Genomic DNA, 18,596 nt, shown 5'->3' with positions numbered 1-18,596 from the left:
TTTTTTTTATCTATGGAGCTATAATTTTTTGCAATCTTTGTAACCTTAAATTTGAAAAATTCATAAAAACTTAAAAATTTGTTACTCTGGTTTTTCTCATTCTCCAGGTAATTTTTTAATAATTTTATTCCACCCTTTGGAGAAATTATTTATGATCAATATCATGATAAGCACACAATTATCCGCAAAAATGCTTTAAGAATTATTTAAAAATATAATTTTTGCATAAAACTCTTTTTATACCTTGTATATATGTAATATATATGAAGGTAAACTAAGTTTAGTCCCAAGTTTGAATCGCTTAAAAATATTGATGCTACAAACATCAATTTTGGTATTTGTGTTCTTAAAATCGCCTAAAGGGTCCATTTCCGGGTGTCTGTCTATCCGTCTGTAAACATCATAACTCAAAACGAAAAAGGATATCAAGCTGAAATTTTTATAGGATGTAAAAAGTGAGGCTAAAGGACCCATCTTGTAAACCGTTAGAGATAGAACAAAAATTTTGATGTAAAAATCTGTTCCTTTTAAAAAAAAGTAAATTTGTTTAAAACATTTTTTCGTGAACATCACTGTTTACCCGTGAGGACGCAAATTAGGACAAAATTTGGTATCCATTTTTCCAAAACTATAAAAGATAGGGAGTTGGAAATTAGGAGTTTTTTGAAACATTCTCGAAAAACGAAAAAAAATTCTAGAAGGACTATCGAAACCTTTCGGCCGTTGGCCGTTTTTTAAACTATTCTTATTTATAAAAAAAATTATTCAAGCACTGATATTTAACACTTTCTATACATGGTATTTCAACAATTAACTCAGTCAACTGTTTATTTTCAATTGTTTCATTACTTTTTTTACAAAGGCAATGGTTCCAATTGAAAGTGGGTCGCTTAATTTTGGGACACTCCGTATTAGAGAGAGATATACTAGCCAGCTCTAGCTATAGTGTACTTGTTTACAAATAAAATAATCCTAAAACCAAATATTCTAATTCACAGGTACAGCTCGACTTATTCAAATTATGTTACCATTAGTACGTCGTGCAAAAGGTCGTATAATTAATGTAACCAGTGGATTAGCACGTATAGCCGCGCCAGTTCGTGGTATTTATTGTTCAAGTTTAACTGGATTAGAAACCTTATCAACATGTTTACGAGAAGAATTACGACCACGTGGTGTTGATGTGGTTATTGTTGCACCTGGTGAATACACAACTGGCTCTGGTTGGTTAGATGATGAGTCATTACGGGAGCAAGCGAAAGACATGTGGTCACATTTATCACGTGAACAACAGGAGGAATATGGTGAAGAATATTTTGAACGTGCAATTCGTAGCCTGGAGAAATTTACACGTGGACCGGTAATATATATATTTTTTTAATCACATTTCTATACGTGTTAGTGCTAGGACGATCTTAGTATTAGATATAGTTAAGATAATATAAAAACAGGTATTCTAATCATTCATGCGGATGCTCCGCCACAAGTGGGCCCAGCATACTAGCTGACTGTCAACTAAAGTACATCAGTACTCCCAATAATAAATTTATTTTTAACAACTATTTTTATTTGTTTAGTCGCTAAAAATAAATTTTTAAACATTATATTGATAAACGTATATTCTAATATTTGAATATATATAATAATAACAATAATATGTTCGATTTTATGCGTCAAAAAATTAAACAGCTTCATTATTTAGTATTAAATATATCATCGAAATATCTGATAATTGTGATTTACAGAAATTCAAAAATACAGACTTTATTATTTTTGTTGTTGGGCAGTATTTGTTTCATCCTCTGATTATTACCTTTATCAAATGGAAGGCCTGACTGCACATCGATGCAATAAATCGTGGTCACTTAAAATACCTTAGTGAGGCAGTATATCTACTTCTGAAAAAAGCCGAAGAAGTTTTCACTAGTTATGAAAAATCATTATTGCATCTGCAAAATGTTCCTGAGCTTTAAACAAGAAATATTCAGAAAGATGTAAAACACTCACTTACCTTTCCTGAATGCCACAAAATCCGCGATAAAATTTTGAAGAAATTCATTTTCTTACGTCTTCACATTATTGCTAAAGATATAACGGTGCAACCAGAGAATCAAAATCTTATTGTTTTTAGTTCTCGTAGTGCATATATACATACGTATATTACATTCTTCAACAAAGACTGTTCGGAAAAATATTGTTTAGATTTTTGCAATAATCTCTACATATTATAAATGCGAAAGTAAGCATATTTGTTTGTTTTTTTGTTTGTTTGTTACGTTTTCACGCTAAGACTAGCGAATGGTTTTTAATGAAACTGTACAGCAATATAGCTCATACTTCAGAATAACACATGAGATATATTTTATAAAAATATATCAATAAACATTATAAAAAAAATTTAAAAATTGATTTAATTTGACATTACCATAAATTACAGATTTCTATAAAAGTAGTCATTTAACATTACCATAAATTACAGATTTCTGTAAAAATAGTTAATATAAAATATTTCACGGCCATCTTTTCTGATGTACTCAATGAATAATTATGACTATTATACATTTCAAAAAATAGAAAACCATACGTATATTTTACCTGTGGTAAACAATTCTTTCCATTTTTTTCGAGTGTTATAGAAAGGAGATAAGCGAGAGCAATTTTTATCAATCTTTACTTTTAAACCCAGCGAAGCGGGTGGGTATCACTCTAGTATTATAATATTATAACAACATGTTTTTTAAATTACATTACTAATTTACTTGTTCTCAGTATTAAAAATACTTTAGATATTCATAAAATATAATAAAAATATTTATTATTATTATTTTACAAATAAATATTTATTTATGTTATGGGACTTAGCATGAAAGAATTTTAGTTGACAGTGAATATGTCAAACGCTGGACAATTTTCCATTATGCATTGCAGGATTGGAATTCCTTCCTTTTATATTCTCTATGGTATTGTGAGCTACTAAACGATATAGTAGCAAATAATTGATATGAAAGTATGAAACTTATGCATATAAATTAGCTGTTTATTTATATACATGACCAGTAGTTACTCATCTGCTTCGATGGAAAATTTCAACTTTAAAAGCAAAAACTACAGCGTATAATTCTTTAAAGTTTTTTTCTATTTAATTAAAATTTGTTCAATCAAACAAAGAAAAATGTACAAATCACTTTTTATCGCCTCCATGTTAATTCTAATCGGCTAGTGCTTTCAGATTTCGCGAGGCTTGCCTAGATTATAATCATAAAATTTTGTGCAATTATGTTAAACGCTGCTTGGACAGAAGTATCATAAGTTGCTATTTTCAAATATTACCCTATAGTACAAGATCCGAATTAGGGTCGACCTTCACCCATCTTTTTACCGAATGAAAGTTATTTTTTATGAAATGTAAAATATTAACAAATATTCCTGTAACGGGTTGCCTTAAAAAATATGGTCCAGACCATTTTTAATATAAATATCAAAACTTGGAAAGCTTGTAAACATTATTTTTGACCAATATTTTGTGGCCAATCATATGCCACCGTAATTGTAACAAAATTATCTTTATTTAGATATGCGAGTCAATGAATTAACAGATGCACGTAATTACTATTTTCAACTTGTATAAATGCGATAATAGTGAACGAAAAAAGGCAGAAAACAGAGCTGCTGCGTATTCTTTATGGCTTTTACTTTCGAGTAGATCAAAATTCGTAAGATATGCAAGTCAGTGAAAAATTTCTAAAAATTTTACTCTTGATATTTTCACTAAAAGTAGTCTGGACCACATTTTTTTAGGCAACCCATTGCAGGGATATTTGTTAACATTTTATATTTCATAAAAAATAACTTTCATCCGGTAAACAGATGGGTGAAGGTCGATCCTAATTGGGATCTTAGACTACTAGTAAAAGGACAAAATGAATTTCAAAGAAAGTTCAAGGCAAAAAAGTTCGAGTTCCAACTAGTACCACATGTTTTTGTTCTATCAGGTAGAAAAAAAAAAATTCTGAGACGTAAAGTCCTCTTCCATTCTTTATCCGTTGCACGGATAGTTAGTATTAATTAAAATAGGCAGCCAATCAGAAGCATTGTCACTAAAAATTTAAAATCACTCTAACTCAAATTGAACAATTAATGATACTTGATATATTAAAAATAAATTAATAAAAAATTATTATTATTATTAAAAATAAATTAATTAATTAAGCTCTCGACTCTGCTCAAACTAAATACTTTAAATAAATACTAAAATTTTTAAATACTAAATTTTTTTTATAACAATAAAAATTATTTAATAATTTATTTTTAATATATCAAAAATCATTAATTATTTAAACGAGTGGTTTTAATTTTTAATTACTATGCTTCAGATTGCCTATTTTATTTAATAGCTAACTATCCATGCATCAGATCAAAAAATGGAAGAGGACTTTTCGTCTTAGAATTTTATTTTCTACCTGATGCAACAAAAGCGTGCGGTACTAACGGAACATCCATATTTTCAATTTTGATTAGCATTATTTATTAGTGAAATTTTCGTTATGTTTTCTGTGTGAATACAAAATTTGCCACCGAATTTTCAATTAGACGAATTTAAAATTTAAAATTTTTGATACCGTTCGGTTATTCATTTAAATTAAAAAACCTGCAATCCCGTGCTTACTCGACCCTATTAGAGGCATGGCCACCTGAGGATCAGAGAGTTGGCGGAATCGCATCCCATTGAATTGTCATGGAATGAATCGATGTGATGCACATTGCATTGAGCCTGAAACCCTTTTTATTCGTAAAAATCCTATTTCTTTTGTAGTTTTTTTAAAGGCGACGGCAAATATTATTTTTTCAAACACCGTTTACACTTTTTACACTCGGTGTAAGGAGAAAGGATATTACTCTCTACTGTATTATTAGATTATCCTTTTTGTACTTACAACGAGAGTAAAAAGATATGAAATAAGAACATCCGTAATATTACAGGGGAGGGGGGATATCTATTCTTGTATAAAAAGAGGAAGTAATTTTGTACAAAATAAAAACATGAGGGCATAAGGAAACAACAAAAGTTTTTATTTTGTAGTTTTGATTTTCTTTTGAAGAAAAGAGGTCTTGTTTACAGTAATTTAACATATTCATGGGAAATTTTATGATTTTCCACAACATACATATAGCCTACAGTTATGTGTTACGTAAATATAGTCCATATCTATGTTTCTTGTATTTTAGTTTTGAAAAATTTATTTAAAAAGATTAAGAATGGGCATATTTGGAATTGAGTATATAAATATCAAAGAGCAGTAATTTTTTTGATCATCCAAAATATGAAAACGTGTTGTTTGTAAAATAACTAAACAAAAATTAATATTGGATACTATTTTCACTTGATGTTGATTTTAGTGTAGTTTATCCGTTTAACAAGAATGTACGGATTTCCAAATTCAAATTTCAATAAACTATGATTTTTCATGTAAATTTTTTTTGCGACCTGGTAATCTATAACTCTTACTTAGGTATGTATAATGCACAATGCTAAATTTACACTTGGCAATGTGTATAATAAAAGGTGATCTAATTAGAGTTAGTTAAAAAAAAGACAGTAGAAGCTTTTGATACTGGCTCATTCCATTTTAGTTATCACTTCTCCGCGCACACAGACAGCTATTTTCCTTTTTAAGAACATGATAAACTTCTTTTCACTCAAACTTCGTGCCCACCAACAACACCAAAATATTAACTTTTCTGGAAATAAATGAGATAATTTCACATGATTTGCATGGATCACTTTAAGACTCATAAAAATTAACAATTACGTGTGACATCTAATATTTCTGCAGTTATATAGTTGAGGAGGGAAACTATAAAATTTAATACGACTTTCTTTTGGTATGTGTCTCGGGGCAAAATATTCTTGCAGGACCTGGGGATCGGTACCTTCTGGTGGAAGAATACAACTATGTATCTTTTTTCAAAAGCATCTAAAGTCTCTATTCACGGATTTTTTGAGGCTGTCAAGCAGGAATACGATACCCAAAATATTCCCTCAAATATCAGAAATTAATAAGTCTAGCTTGTAGGACGATTCTTCAGAAATTCTATCTAAATTTGCTTTAACATGCATCCAAATTCGTAAATCAAGGGCTTTGAAGGAGGCTGATTAAGAGTATGATCCTCAGTAATTTAAGTATTTCTCAATAGACCTGCAGAGCAGAACGTCCTCTTGTGGGTCATTTTTGATTTCCATCTAAATTTGTATGTCAAAATGTATTAAAAATCGGCATAAAGTTGATTTCAAATATGATGTTCGAGAAGTTTCATGCATATTCGTCTCTAAATTTAAGATAAGAGATTAAAAAAAATTCGAGATATAATTTAGAGCCTACAGGTCCACTGTAAATCGTCTTAGGGGGGGGGGTATATTTTCTCAAAAATACTCGAGTAACGATTTTGAAGACATTAAAAAACTAATTTAAAGAAAATTAATTTGATTAAAACTGTTTTTAAAAGCAAATTTTAAGATAAGTCATGGAGATGATATTTACAATCATGACCTCCTGATCTCCTGGTTCTTCGAAAAATATTTCATCCAATTCGTAATAAAGAGCCTGAAAAACTTAATACAAAATACCTAGAAACTTTATTGAATTCCTTATCCCTATAACTCCACCTGATTAAAGTAAATTTAGAGTAGTCCCTCTTTGTATACTCAATCCCGCCTTGCATCTGTTTAATAAAGCAGTAGAAAAAAATATTCACGCCTGTAGCAAACGTTAAATATAAAAATATCTGCTATTCACAATAAGCTATATCTGTTAGTAGGTAGATTTATCCTACCTTAAAACTGGTAGCTCTGTTTTTATACCATGCAAATATGTAATATGCGAGGTATACTAAGTTTAGTCCCAAGTTTGTAACGCTTAAAAATATTGATGCTACCAACAAAATATTGGTATAGGTGTTCATAAAATCAACTAATTGGTCCATTTCCGATTGTCCGTCCGTCTGTGGGCACGATAACTCAAAAACGAATATCAAGCTGAAATTTTTACAGCGTACTCAGGACGTAAAAAGTGAGGTCGAGTTCGAAAATGAGCAACATAGGTCAATTGGGTCTTGACCTATGGGTGTGTAGGACCCATCTTGTAAACCGTTAGAGATAGAACAAAAGTTTAAATGTAAAAAATATTCCTTATCAAAAAATAAACAACTTTTGTTTGAATCATTTTTTCGTAAACATCACTGTTTTCCTGTGAGGGCGCAAATTAGGCGAAAATTGTATAGTATGTATTATATAAATTGTATATGTATGTGCAATGTGATAGAGTAATCAACACCATTTATGCATGGTATTTCAACAATTAACTCAGTCAATTGTTTGTTTTCACTTGTTTTGAAATGTTTTATATTTTGGATTTCGTAAACAAAAAAATTTAGTAGTCTGTAAGCTATTAAAATTAACCAGGCTGCAAACATTCTAAAATTATAGTTTAAATAAAAATATGGGACTTATTTATGGACATCTGCCTGGCGGTCGAAAAATACGAGTTAAAAAAGATCAAATATTTTACCGAATAAAAAATATTAATTTTCATCTATCTCGTACCTATTTGAGGCAAGCTTAGGGGTTCTTGCACGATTATTTAATTATATAAATGACTTCAACAGATAGGTTTTTTTGGTAAATGGGTAGATGTGTGTTTTCATAAATTTTTCTCAAACTTGTCGATGGAAAATTAAAAAAAAAATTTAATTAAAGTTAAAACCTTTATAAAATTTTGAAAACAAAAAAACCTCGTTTGGCTCGACTAATTCAGGATGTTTGAGCACAGTAGTGGGGACACAAATTTAAAAAAAGATATATTTTCAATTTTATTAGTGAATTCTGTTATGACTTGACAATATAAGACGAAAAGTAAGAATAAAAAAATTTTCAATATTTGGTTTAATTATTTAGCTTTCAGTATTTCGAAAATTAGGGCTGATATCGAAAAATTTTCTTGTTATTTTTCGCCTTCATTCAAGAAGTTATTACAAAATTGATCATCAAAGCTACAAATAATTTCAACCCTACCTAAACCTAACATTGCCTTGGTGTTTGTACTACCTCAAGATAAAATTTTAATTTACGTATATCTTTAAAGTAAAACCTTTTAATTTACGTATATCTTTCGCAGTTGATTTTTTGTTCAAGAGATTATTTCTCTTTCCCAAAATTTTTATGATTTACTGAGTTCTTTTACTTTGGACCATAAATACGAATGATCATAACAAAAGATAAAAACTGATGATGACAAAGAAAATACGTAGAGAAGTGAAAACAATATCATACATCTTTCCAAAATATTAAATAATGTAACTCTGTTACCTACATAATAGAATACCTCATAAATATTCACAAAATTAAATTTTTTGATAAAATTTATTGTAATTCTGTATTAAAAAAGGTAATAAATTTTGAAAACCACGAATATTTTATACATAGAATATAGTTAAATATCATACTTACATTGTGTTACATTAGCAAATATCTATGGTTGCATTAGAACCATGTGTATAGTTTTATAAAACCAAAGTAGCACTGTGCAAGAGAGAGTGTAGATATGAGTACACATACATTATATATATCTTGTTCAATCCCACTTTGGTTTGATAGAACTCTATATAGATACATAGACGAATTAGAACAGTAGTGCAGTAAGAAATACCTCAGATTTTAAAACAATTATCCTGTACGTTTTTGAACAGGAGACTTAACAAAAATAGTAGTTTTTAAGAAAAAGGAGAGTAGAAAAAGAAAAAAAAAATTTTTTAATTCAATAATACAGAATTCTAGAGCTAAAAACACGAAAAAAATGAGACTAACTAAACTCAACTCCTTTTGAAATTTTACGAGAAAGCACGGTTTTATCGCGAATATATCTCCTTTTTTTCCTTTTATTTTCTCGGCTTGTATAGCTCAGAAAATGATTTCTGGTCTCAAATTTTAGCTTTTAATGGTATCTTTTTGTAAAAGAATAAGAATTTCGTTGCAAAATAATATTAGGTTTCCGCATAAATTGCGAAAGTGCAGAAATAGGTGTTTTGGAAAAAGCGTGCGCGATCGGTAACGAAAATTAAAAAACAGAATTTTCATCGTTAAGAATTGCCCTAACACCCACAACGTAACATACACCATGCGTATAACATACATAGTTTGTAAATTACCGTTTCTTTGCGTTTTCACGGTTTTATCATGCATCTACGAGATTAATAATTATGTAGAGGTATTATGGCAACTCTTAACAAAGGGGACATCCATAAAATACGTGAACTGAAAGGGGCTGGGGGGGGGGGGCAAGAAAGTCTCACCAAATCTCATTGGAACGCGGGGGGAGGCATATACAAAAAATCTGACGACAACTAAAAAAATTATTTTGAGTGTTCATTTTGTCCGCTTAAAAAAATCTCACAGCTAATATTAAAATTGCTTTTGTCAAGAGCAGAAAAAAAATGCAGCTTATAAACCTAATACAATAATAATGGGGTTTAACCTCCGTTTCTCTGACAAATACGCCTATAACGGAGGCCACCCACATCATTATTTGTTAAAATTTCTTTATTTTAACTTCATACATATTTACAATTACATTTTGATGTGGGTGGATTCGGTTACTACGTTCTTATCTAGGCGACGACAATGTGATCAATTCTGCACTCCCATTAATTATAATTGTTCACACTGCCGCTGCCTAGATTCGAACCCCCTACCTGAGTCTAGATAGACAAACAGTCCGTGTCTAACGACTTAGACCGCTCGACCATTTAGGCTCTATGGTTGCTGAGCTGTCGTCAATGGAAGTTGAAGCAGAAATCCAGAATTTCGTCGTGAACCATAAACCTTATACATTCAGTAAAAATTTGTAAACCTATAAATTTTTACATTACATGTATTGAAAAAAAAAAATTTAAAAAAGTTGCCTTATACTAACTGACAATGACTATTCTAACAATCAGGGAGTTTTAATGACTTTTTTTATTTAATAAATATTAAAAAGTCGTTAAAACTCCCCGATTGTTGGTTAGTCGTTGTCAATTTTATAGTCATGATATCTGTGTTCATCATATTATAGACAGTATTTAATTATTCATGTTATTAGTTTTTGTTCAATTATTAGTCTATGTATAAATTTCTACAATGCACACGCTAAGCGGCATGCGACCGTCCTTTAGAATAAATCTCACGTAAGAGAGAGAAAGTCCTAATAAGTTTCACTAAAACTCACCTAAGGGGGAAGGACAGTTCTGCATTGAATAAAAAAATGCTCACGTAATTTATGGATGTCTCCGAAGACAATTCCTTTTTTTAAAATTTTCGTAGGAAGTTTAGTTAATAATAAACAGATTTGCTCTTGGGAATTAAAATCATGGTACTCATCTCTTTAATACTTTTGTTTTTAGCCCCCGAAGTAAAAAAAGGGTTGTTATAAGTTTGACCGCTATGTATGTCTATCTGTTTGTCTGTCTGTCTGTGACATCGTAGCGCCTAAACGGATAAATCGATTTTGATTTTTTTGATTTTGTTTGAAAGATAATTTAATGAAAGTATTCTTAAATATGTTTCAAGTCCCAGTTTAGGGTTCCGTACCCAAAAAAAAACTTGGCGATGATCTTCAAAATCGGCACAGTTTGGAAAATGCTTAGAGAAAGAAGGTTATTTAACAGAGAGTGTTCTAAGATATGTTTGAGAGTGTTCTTAGTGCGATTTTAGGGTTCCGTCCTCGAAAAAATTGTTGGGGTTTTGTAAATTTTGTGAATTTCACTTGTTTGTAGCCTGTAGTCTGGTCAACAATTTGCAATTGGTATAATATTTTTTGGACAAGTACAGATTGTAGTCTGATCAAAGTACAGATTGTAGTAAACTGATTCAAAAAATTTGTTTTTGTTCAGACAGACACACACAAACACAAACACACACACACACACACACACACACACATAGCCATAGTCTTACTTATTACACCCCTTTTTTTAGTTCAAAGGTTAAAAAGAAAGTTAATCATTGAATGTTAACTTTGCTTCATTCTACATCCAAAATCAAAAATGATATCAAAAGTGGATTTTATTTGGTACACTCATTATAATGTTTGAAATAAATGCAATTTAATGGTAAATGTTACAAATACGGTATCCATTATTTTCAATGTTCACTACATTTAGTTTTGAATACATGAAAATGTAGCTTCTTCCTTTTTTTTTAAATATATTGCATTTCGATTCACGCGCAAGCAAACCCAACATATAAGAGCTTTAACATGGTATGTAGTTAAAATCTTCTTTATTCCCTCGTCAGTTGATTTTTCATTCTTAACACTAAATTTACATCTTAGGAAGTGAATATACATGAGTAAAATTTATTGATATTGCGACATGAGTTAAATTTATTGATATTGCGACAAATAAATATTTTGTATCTCGGACTAAGTTTATCTACTATTTCAAATATAAAAAATGTTGATTTTACAATGATTTAAAATTTATTACCCGTAAAATATTAAAATTCACTTTTTTCAATATCATTCAATTATTGTATGTAGTTTTTACTGTAACAAAAGAAGAATACCCTATGAAAAAGCCATATTTTATTTCTTTGATAGGGGTGGTTCTGTATCAACCTCACGAGTTGGAATTTTTAACAACTCCATTAAATACTGAACTAAGAAAATATTTCATTAGAAACCTTATAACTAATTTTTCAATGAATTCTTTTCACTTATGTAATTATGGAAGTAAGCAAAAAATACCCCAGTTCATCTATTTAATTGAACGAGAAACTAGATTTTAATTACTCAACAAAACCTTTTGACTTTGGAATGTTAAGTACACCTATATGAAAATTATACGAGGTGTACCATTTTAATCTATTAATGCTAATCTATTTTTTTGTAGTTAACTAATCAAAAAGCAATGATTTGATGGGAGGCACCAAGTTCTAACATCAGATTAAATCCAGTTCTGCGGCTTGTTAACTTCCCAGTGGGATAGTTATTGTAATGGGTCCGATTTTGCAAATTGAAAATTTAGACATATCTTCACGTTTCAAGGCCTTTAGAGTCGAATAGCATGGTTTTTAAAAGGATGTCCGTGTGTGCACATGTATGTTCTTATCTCGAGAACAAATCATGATATTGACATTTAACGCATAATTATGTAACTTAGTTTTGAGCAAAATCGGTCAAGCCGTTTTTTCTACCGAATGAAAATTTGTATAATTGTCACTATTATCACTTATCATTTATATAGTTTTAACGTCATGGGGGGTGCAGGAGGCGAAGCACCCGTTGGGGAGTCCACGGAAAAATGAAAAAAAAATTTCTACAAAAAAAATTATAAATATTTAAACATATGATATTTTTTTATCCTTTCCACTGGGAAGTTAGTCGTGTGGACCTTTCGGGTCGCACCTACACCGCTTTTTTTAATAGTCAATTTAGATCCAAAAAGTTAACAGGTAACAGTGTTAACACTTTAATTTAATTTAGATGATTCTCATATGTCATTATTGCATTTTCGAAAGAAAACACGTTTGCTACAGAAAAATTGAATAGCGAAAAATTGTCAAGGACAAATTATATAGGGCATTCGTCCATGACTTTCACCTACAACTCTAAATTTCAAGGTTAGGTACTTGACCTTCAAATAGTCTTGAAAATTTTTCTGGGCCAAAAAATGGTCCTTGATAACTTTTGTCTACATATTTTTACAACAATAACAAATTTTTAAGTCGTATTTCCTCCGAAAACTAACGATTTTCGAAAAAATGTTAATTTTTAATGGGGATCAACTTTCTAATTTAAAGTGTTATTCTACTTCATAGCTTTTAGGATCTAATTTGACTATTAATGCAACCCGAAATCCAATCGGATGTCAGAACATGATGCCATCATCAAACTCTGTAACTTTTGTTACTACTAGATTGGTTGACTACAAAAGGAGCTATTAGCTATAATAAATTAAAATAGCCCACCCTGTAAATTATATGAAGTCTAGGAATAGCCTTTCTACTGTGTCGTTGCTTCTTTTCAATTGATGTTCTCAAACTTGTTTTTAATCAAATTGTGAATGGGAATTATTATTATATGATGATATTATTGTATTAAAACTGTTTACATTACAAAATTACATTACATTACATTAATAACCACATTACAACAAAACCTTTGTAGTTTATAATGTTTTACAAACTAATATTGAATTGAAATTGCATAAAACTTTATTATTCTTAGATCTTTAAAAGCAATTTGATGACTATTTTATAAATAAGATCGGAAATTATGATAGTGATTAAATTATTATACACGAGACGAATAACGCAGCTATTTTTATTTTTTTATATTTGTTTGAATTTATCTGTGTCTTTGGTATTTAGTGAAAATTAAAAATGTAGCAATTAGTTTGAATTTGGGGTGAAACCCATTACACTCAGGCAGGGTTATATGGCGACCAGAAATATTGAAAAATATGGTTTAATTGAAAACAGATGAAAAAACAACCTTTTACCTTCTTATTATTTTTGTTTAAATTTGATATTAAACAGCGGAATCTCGATAATTCGAACGTCAAGGGAAATGCAAAACAATTTCAAGCTAATGAGTTTTCGACAGTTTGAGATACAGAGGATTAAATTGCAAAAATTCGACTTAGAAAGGCGTGATTATATTTTGCTAACTACGACTTACAGAGTCTGTTTTTCGTTACAGAGTATAAATTTCGCCTGTTTCAAGTTACAGAGTATAAATATATACTATCAATACCTCGCAGAGAAATAATGTTTTGTTCGAGTTATAAAGTTCAGCGGAAGGGAATGACATTTTGTTTTCAGCTTACGGCTTATTAAGTCTTTACTTTACGACGTTCCGGTTATAGAGATTCAACTATTTTTAACCAGGTGGCCAAATTTATCAAAATATTTTTATTTCTCGGAAATGTAAATTTTTGATTAAATATGCCAAAACACAGATTACATTTTTTTTTGAGTTGTCTTGCCATTTATTTATTTTATTTTTTTCGAAAAAAACACTTCAATAAAAAGTTAAACCAAATTTTAATGAATTTGTGTCTACAAATTTCGTTTAGAATGTACATTTCCGAAAATTGGCTTTGAGTTTTGAATTTTCTTGTCTCACTCTGATAAAATATATAGTTTCACACAATTTTTATTGTTGTTGTTTTTTCGAACACAACGAGATGTAACGAGGCTTTTATCAAAGTTTCAGAGATTTATCCAAAAGTAGAAGCTTATACTACGAAAGTCCAGATGTCCGATCTTTCGACACACTTTTACTTCTGTGTAAATCGAGAGATTGTAACAATATATGAATTGATAAAATTGAACAATTGATAAATAACGGAATAGTTAACCTTCTTAATCGAGCTTTTAGAACGATTGATTATAAAAATTTATGAATGTTAGGCAATTGGGACAATTTTATGAAACTGTGGGCATTTTATGAAAAGCTCATAAGCTCGCTAGAAATGGCGCAAAGCGATCGAATATAAGTATCTCTTAAAATCAAAATATACGCTTTACGATCTACGATGATCCAAAATGATCGTTAAGTGAACCATTAAATCCATCTAGTGTATTTATCGATAGATGACTTCCGCGTGTTCAAAATAATCGTTCAAAAAAGCCTTATGGTGATGTATAAGCTATTTTGTGTTTCGTAGCAAAAATATCAACTTTACTGCCTACAATCTAGGGTAACACTCTTGGCTTCTGTTGACTTTTAATAATATTAAAACACATTTTGATAGGTGCATAATAAATTTTAAGATTAGAGAAAAAATGATCCCTTTTATATCTGTTAAAATGATCCCTATTTTGTGTGTAAAAGTATAATGGGTAAAATGATCCCTCTTTATGTGGTAGGTCTCAAATATGTTGATTTAAATGATTTTACCAGTGATTTTTATTTTCATACTAATCGTTGATGCAATGTAAAAGAATAATTAATATTTAATGTGAGCTGTTGGGTAAAAATGCAATGTGATCATTTTACCCAGCTACTTTTACAAGGTCAGTAAAACGATTCCTTTTGAAAAATATTTAATAGTTTTAAAAATTTGAGCAAATAGAAAGAAATAGGCATGCCAATCAATATTGCAACACATATACTACTTCTAAATGAATTGGTTTTATAGTGTCTTTCATATTTTGTGTTTTTGCGTTTTTGAACTAGTACTATCCGTAGGTATCCTTTTAATATCATATTAAAAAAAAAAATACTTTCTTTAATTAAGCGTAAATTTAAATAGTCCGACTCACGTTGCACGCGCGTTCCACGGAATTTAGAGCATGATCATGAAAGTCGTACCCTGGATTCTGGTTTTCGTTTTAGACTGGCTTATATTTTTATATACATAATATGAAGATTATATAGTTTTAGATAATTTGGAACATATTATCCAAGTTATATTATTATTTGTTCAACATGAATTTGCTCTTTTGAAGTTCAATTTATATTCATTACAAAATAATTTTATGTTTTGAGGTGAGACATAACCTAACTAGTATGTAGAGACCACATATGCATAGTCATATTACATACATATACAGGTTGTCTAGCTAAGTTGGCTAAATATGAAAAAGCTTTTTATTATAAGCTTTACGAAAAAAATTTATTATCTATAAAAAGCAATGCTTTCAAAAATATTAACATTCAGCTATTCATTTTTTACAGAGAATATACAGAGTGCCCACAAATTGAAAAAGTTCGATGGGAATGTTAATGGTCGTTTAGAAATGTAGACCATTTTGAAGAAATAATAAAGGAAACGGATTTTGAACAAATAAAAAATCAATCCCGAGATATGTAGGAGTGTATTTAAATAATTTTGTAAAAGAACAATTGTATGGAACACAAAGGTGGATATGTTGAGAAAAAAAGGAATTGAAGATAACTGTTTAATAATGAATTGTTAACGAAGGGAATGTTTTGACCACTTCAATTTTAAAATTAAATTTTGCAAATCCTACTTATAAAAAACACGTTATCTGTTATCCAAATTAACCAGTCATCATACTTAAAATGTTTATTTGCTAATTTGAAATATTTTTAACAAAATAATTAATACAGAATATTTATTTTTCATACATTACGTTTCAATTATTATTGTTGAAGTAAAAACAGTTCGTTTTAGCCTCAACTTATCCACCTTCACGTTACATACATGTAACGTATTTTACAAAATTGTTTAAATACACTCCTACATATCTCGGGAGTGATTTCTCGAACCGTGTCCATTATTATCTGTTCAAAATGGTCTACATTTCTAAACGACCATTATTAACATTCCTATCGAATTTTCTCAATTTGTGATGAGCATTCTGTATATTCAAAGTCAAAAGTGAATAGCTGAATGTTAATATTTTTGAAAGCAGAGCTTTTCATAAAGAAAAAATGTTTTTTCGTTAACCTTATAATAAAAAAGTTTTCCATATGTAGCCAACTTAGCTAGACATCCTATATACATATAAATATAGTCATATACATGTATTAAAGTATAGGTTAAGTTTAAATATATTACCACGTTTCATTACGCAAGGGAATAATCTAAGGCAAGTTCGAGCAAGTATACCTACAAATTATTACATATAGTTGAAACTCCATGCATGTAATACTATGTAATACTAGCGTGTTGCTTAGGCGCAATACCTCCTCTTAAATGATGTTGGATTTATTATTCGATTTTTTTCTGTTAGAATAACAAAAATGGTAGATGTATTAATATCAAGATCATCTTCTGCCTTAGTCCTTAGATATTCAAGGTTAAAAGTCGCGAAATTAATATTTTGATAATATTGTGAAGTGCCTGGGTTCTACAGATGACATGCTGGTTAACAAAGAAATATTTCTGGGTACTTAAAACTTTTCAATCCGTTTTTGCTTAAACTGTGGAAAAATGTATCGAACAAAAAATGTTACCTGTTACCTTCTAATCAATAACAATTTTCTAATTTAAAGTGTTAAAAGCTGGGATAAGTTTAATGTCTTTGTAAGATGTGTGCCTAGATAAAAAATATTTATCGAGTTTTAAGCATACATCAACTTAAAAAAGGCATCATGTATATAAAGTAATTGTAAAAGTCTTAAAAATTGCAAGAAGTACCTTAATTACAGTTTAGATAATTCAATACTGTACTATGTCTCTGTATTTTGATTTCCAATTAATAAACTGCTATAAATATGAAAATATTCATTGTCAACTTTTCAATCGAAATATAACTTTGACATCTGTACGTACAAAAATGTAACATTTTAGAAAGAAGTTTTTCAAATAAAAGTTCATTTTTTAATTCTGCTATAAAAAATAAGTAGTTCAACTTACAAACAGAGTTGACCCAAAAATGCTTTCTTCAATAAAAATGAACACATTTTTTATTCTTTGTGCACCTACCCCTTCACCCTCCCTCCTTCCGACTAGAATGAGATCCGGATTTTATCGCTTTTTAATATTTCAATTTGCTTTCATAAAAATTAGACTTTAAAAAAAATCACTCCGCATATGGTAGGGTAGACCGGTGCTAGTTCAGCAGGTTTTGGCTTTCAGAGTTGTAGCTTTTAAACGAGTAATCATATTTATTTGATTCATATATCGATAAATAGTCCATTTTTTCCTTTACAAAATGCCCTTTAGAAATTTCGATATCTCTTACTATTTTCGAGCAAACTAGATTTAAGTGACGATAGTCGTAGTTGCACAACTTACCATACTATTGGGGTAAGTTGAGCAAGTGCATGAGGCAAGTTGAGCAGGGTTCGAAGTAAATAAATTAACCTTAGAAAAGGACCTTATTATAAATCAATCATAAATGTGTTCGTATATTCCCCGCCATTCGTAGTAGATAGTTTTTTAAGAAATTTTTTTCCCGCCTCAAAAATTGGTCGTGGTTTTGTGTAGCCTATTACCGCAATACTACCGTCATTTTATTAATTCTTGTATATATGTGGTTTAAGTCATACGTTTCAAGCCATATTCTTTGGCAGCGGCATTTACGCTTTTTGGTTTTTTATAAAAATTAGCAATTGCTCATCTAACCCCAGTAGCTAATTGCACAACTAACCCCACTACGATTTTTTTTACAAAGCGTTATTCTTAGAGCAACGTATAAGTATTAAAATTAAACAAGTGAAAAGAAACAATTGACTGAGTTAATTGTTGAAATACCATGCATAGTCAGTGTTGATTTCTTTATCACATAACACATACAAAAATGTATAGACAGTGTTGATGCGCAATCGTTTGTTTTTTTGACGTCACGTAAATAACAAAAGATATTCACTTTTAAATAGGCAACACACAATTCCTATATTAATACATACTATAAAATTTGCACCTAATTAACGCTCTCGTGGGTAAACAGTGATGTTTACAAAAAAATGTTTCAAACAAACGTTTTTATTTTTTTATAAGGAACATTTTTTACATTTAAACTTTTGATCTATCTCTAACGGTTTACAAGATGGGTCCTACGGACCCAAGACCGAATTGACCTATAATGCTCATTTACGAACTTGACCTCACTTTTTACATCCTGAGTACGCTGTAAAAATTTCAGT

At 29.8% G+C, this 18,596-nt stretch overlaps 1 protein-coding gene across 2 annotated transcripts in view; it reads left to right on the top strand.

Annotated features, from left to right (window-relative positions):
* Positions 1 to 18,596, top strand: part of LOC123300997 (D-beta-hydroxybutyrate dehydrogenase, mitochondrial) — a 104,751-nt gene that overhangs the window by 22,368 nt on the left and 63,787 nt on the right. Inside the window, exon 4 of one of the 2 annotated variants that reach the window (XM_044883703.1) lies at positions 999 to 1,352. In XM_044883703.1, the coding sequence (XP_044739638.1) occupies positions 999 to 1,352 (354 nt within the window). Of the gene's footprint in view, positions 1 to 998; positions 1,361 to 18,596 lie in introns of both variants that reach the window. The other variant, XM_044883702.1, reaches the window with a different exon arrangement.

The sequence above is a fragment of the Chrysoperla carnea genome, chromosome 5, assembly GCF_905475395.1.
Source record: "Chrysoperla carnea chromosome 5, inChrCarn1.1, whole genome shotgun sequence".
NCBI lineage: Eukaryota > Metazoa > Arthropoda > Insecta > Neuroptera > Chrysopidae > Chrysoperla > Chrysoperla carnea.
Note: the sequence above shows the minus strand (reverse complement) of the source record. Positions and strands in the feature narration are given on the sequence as shown.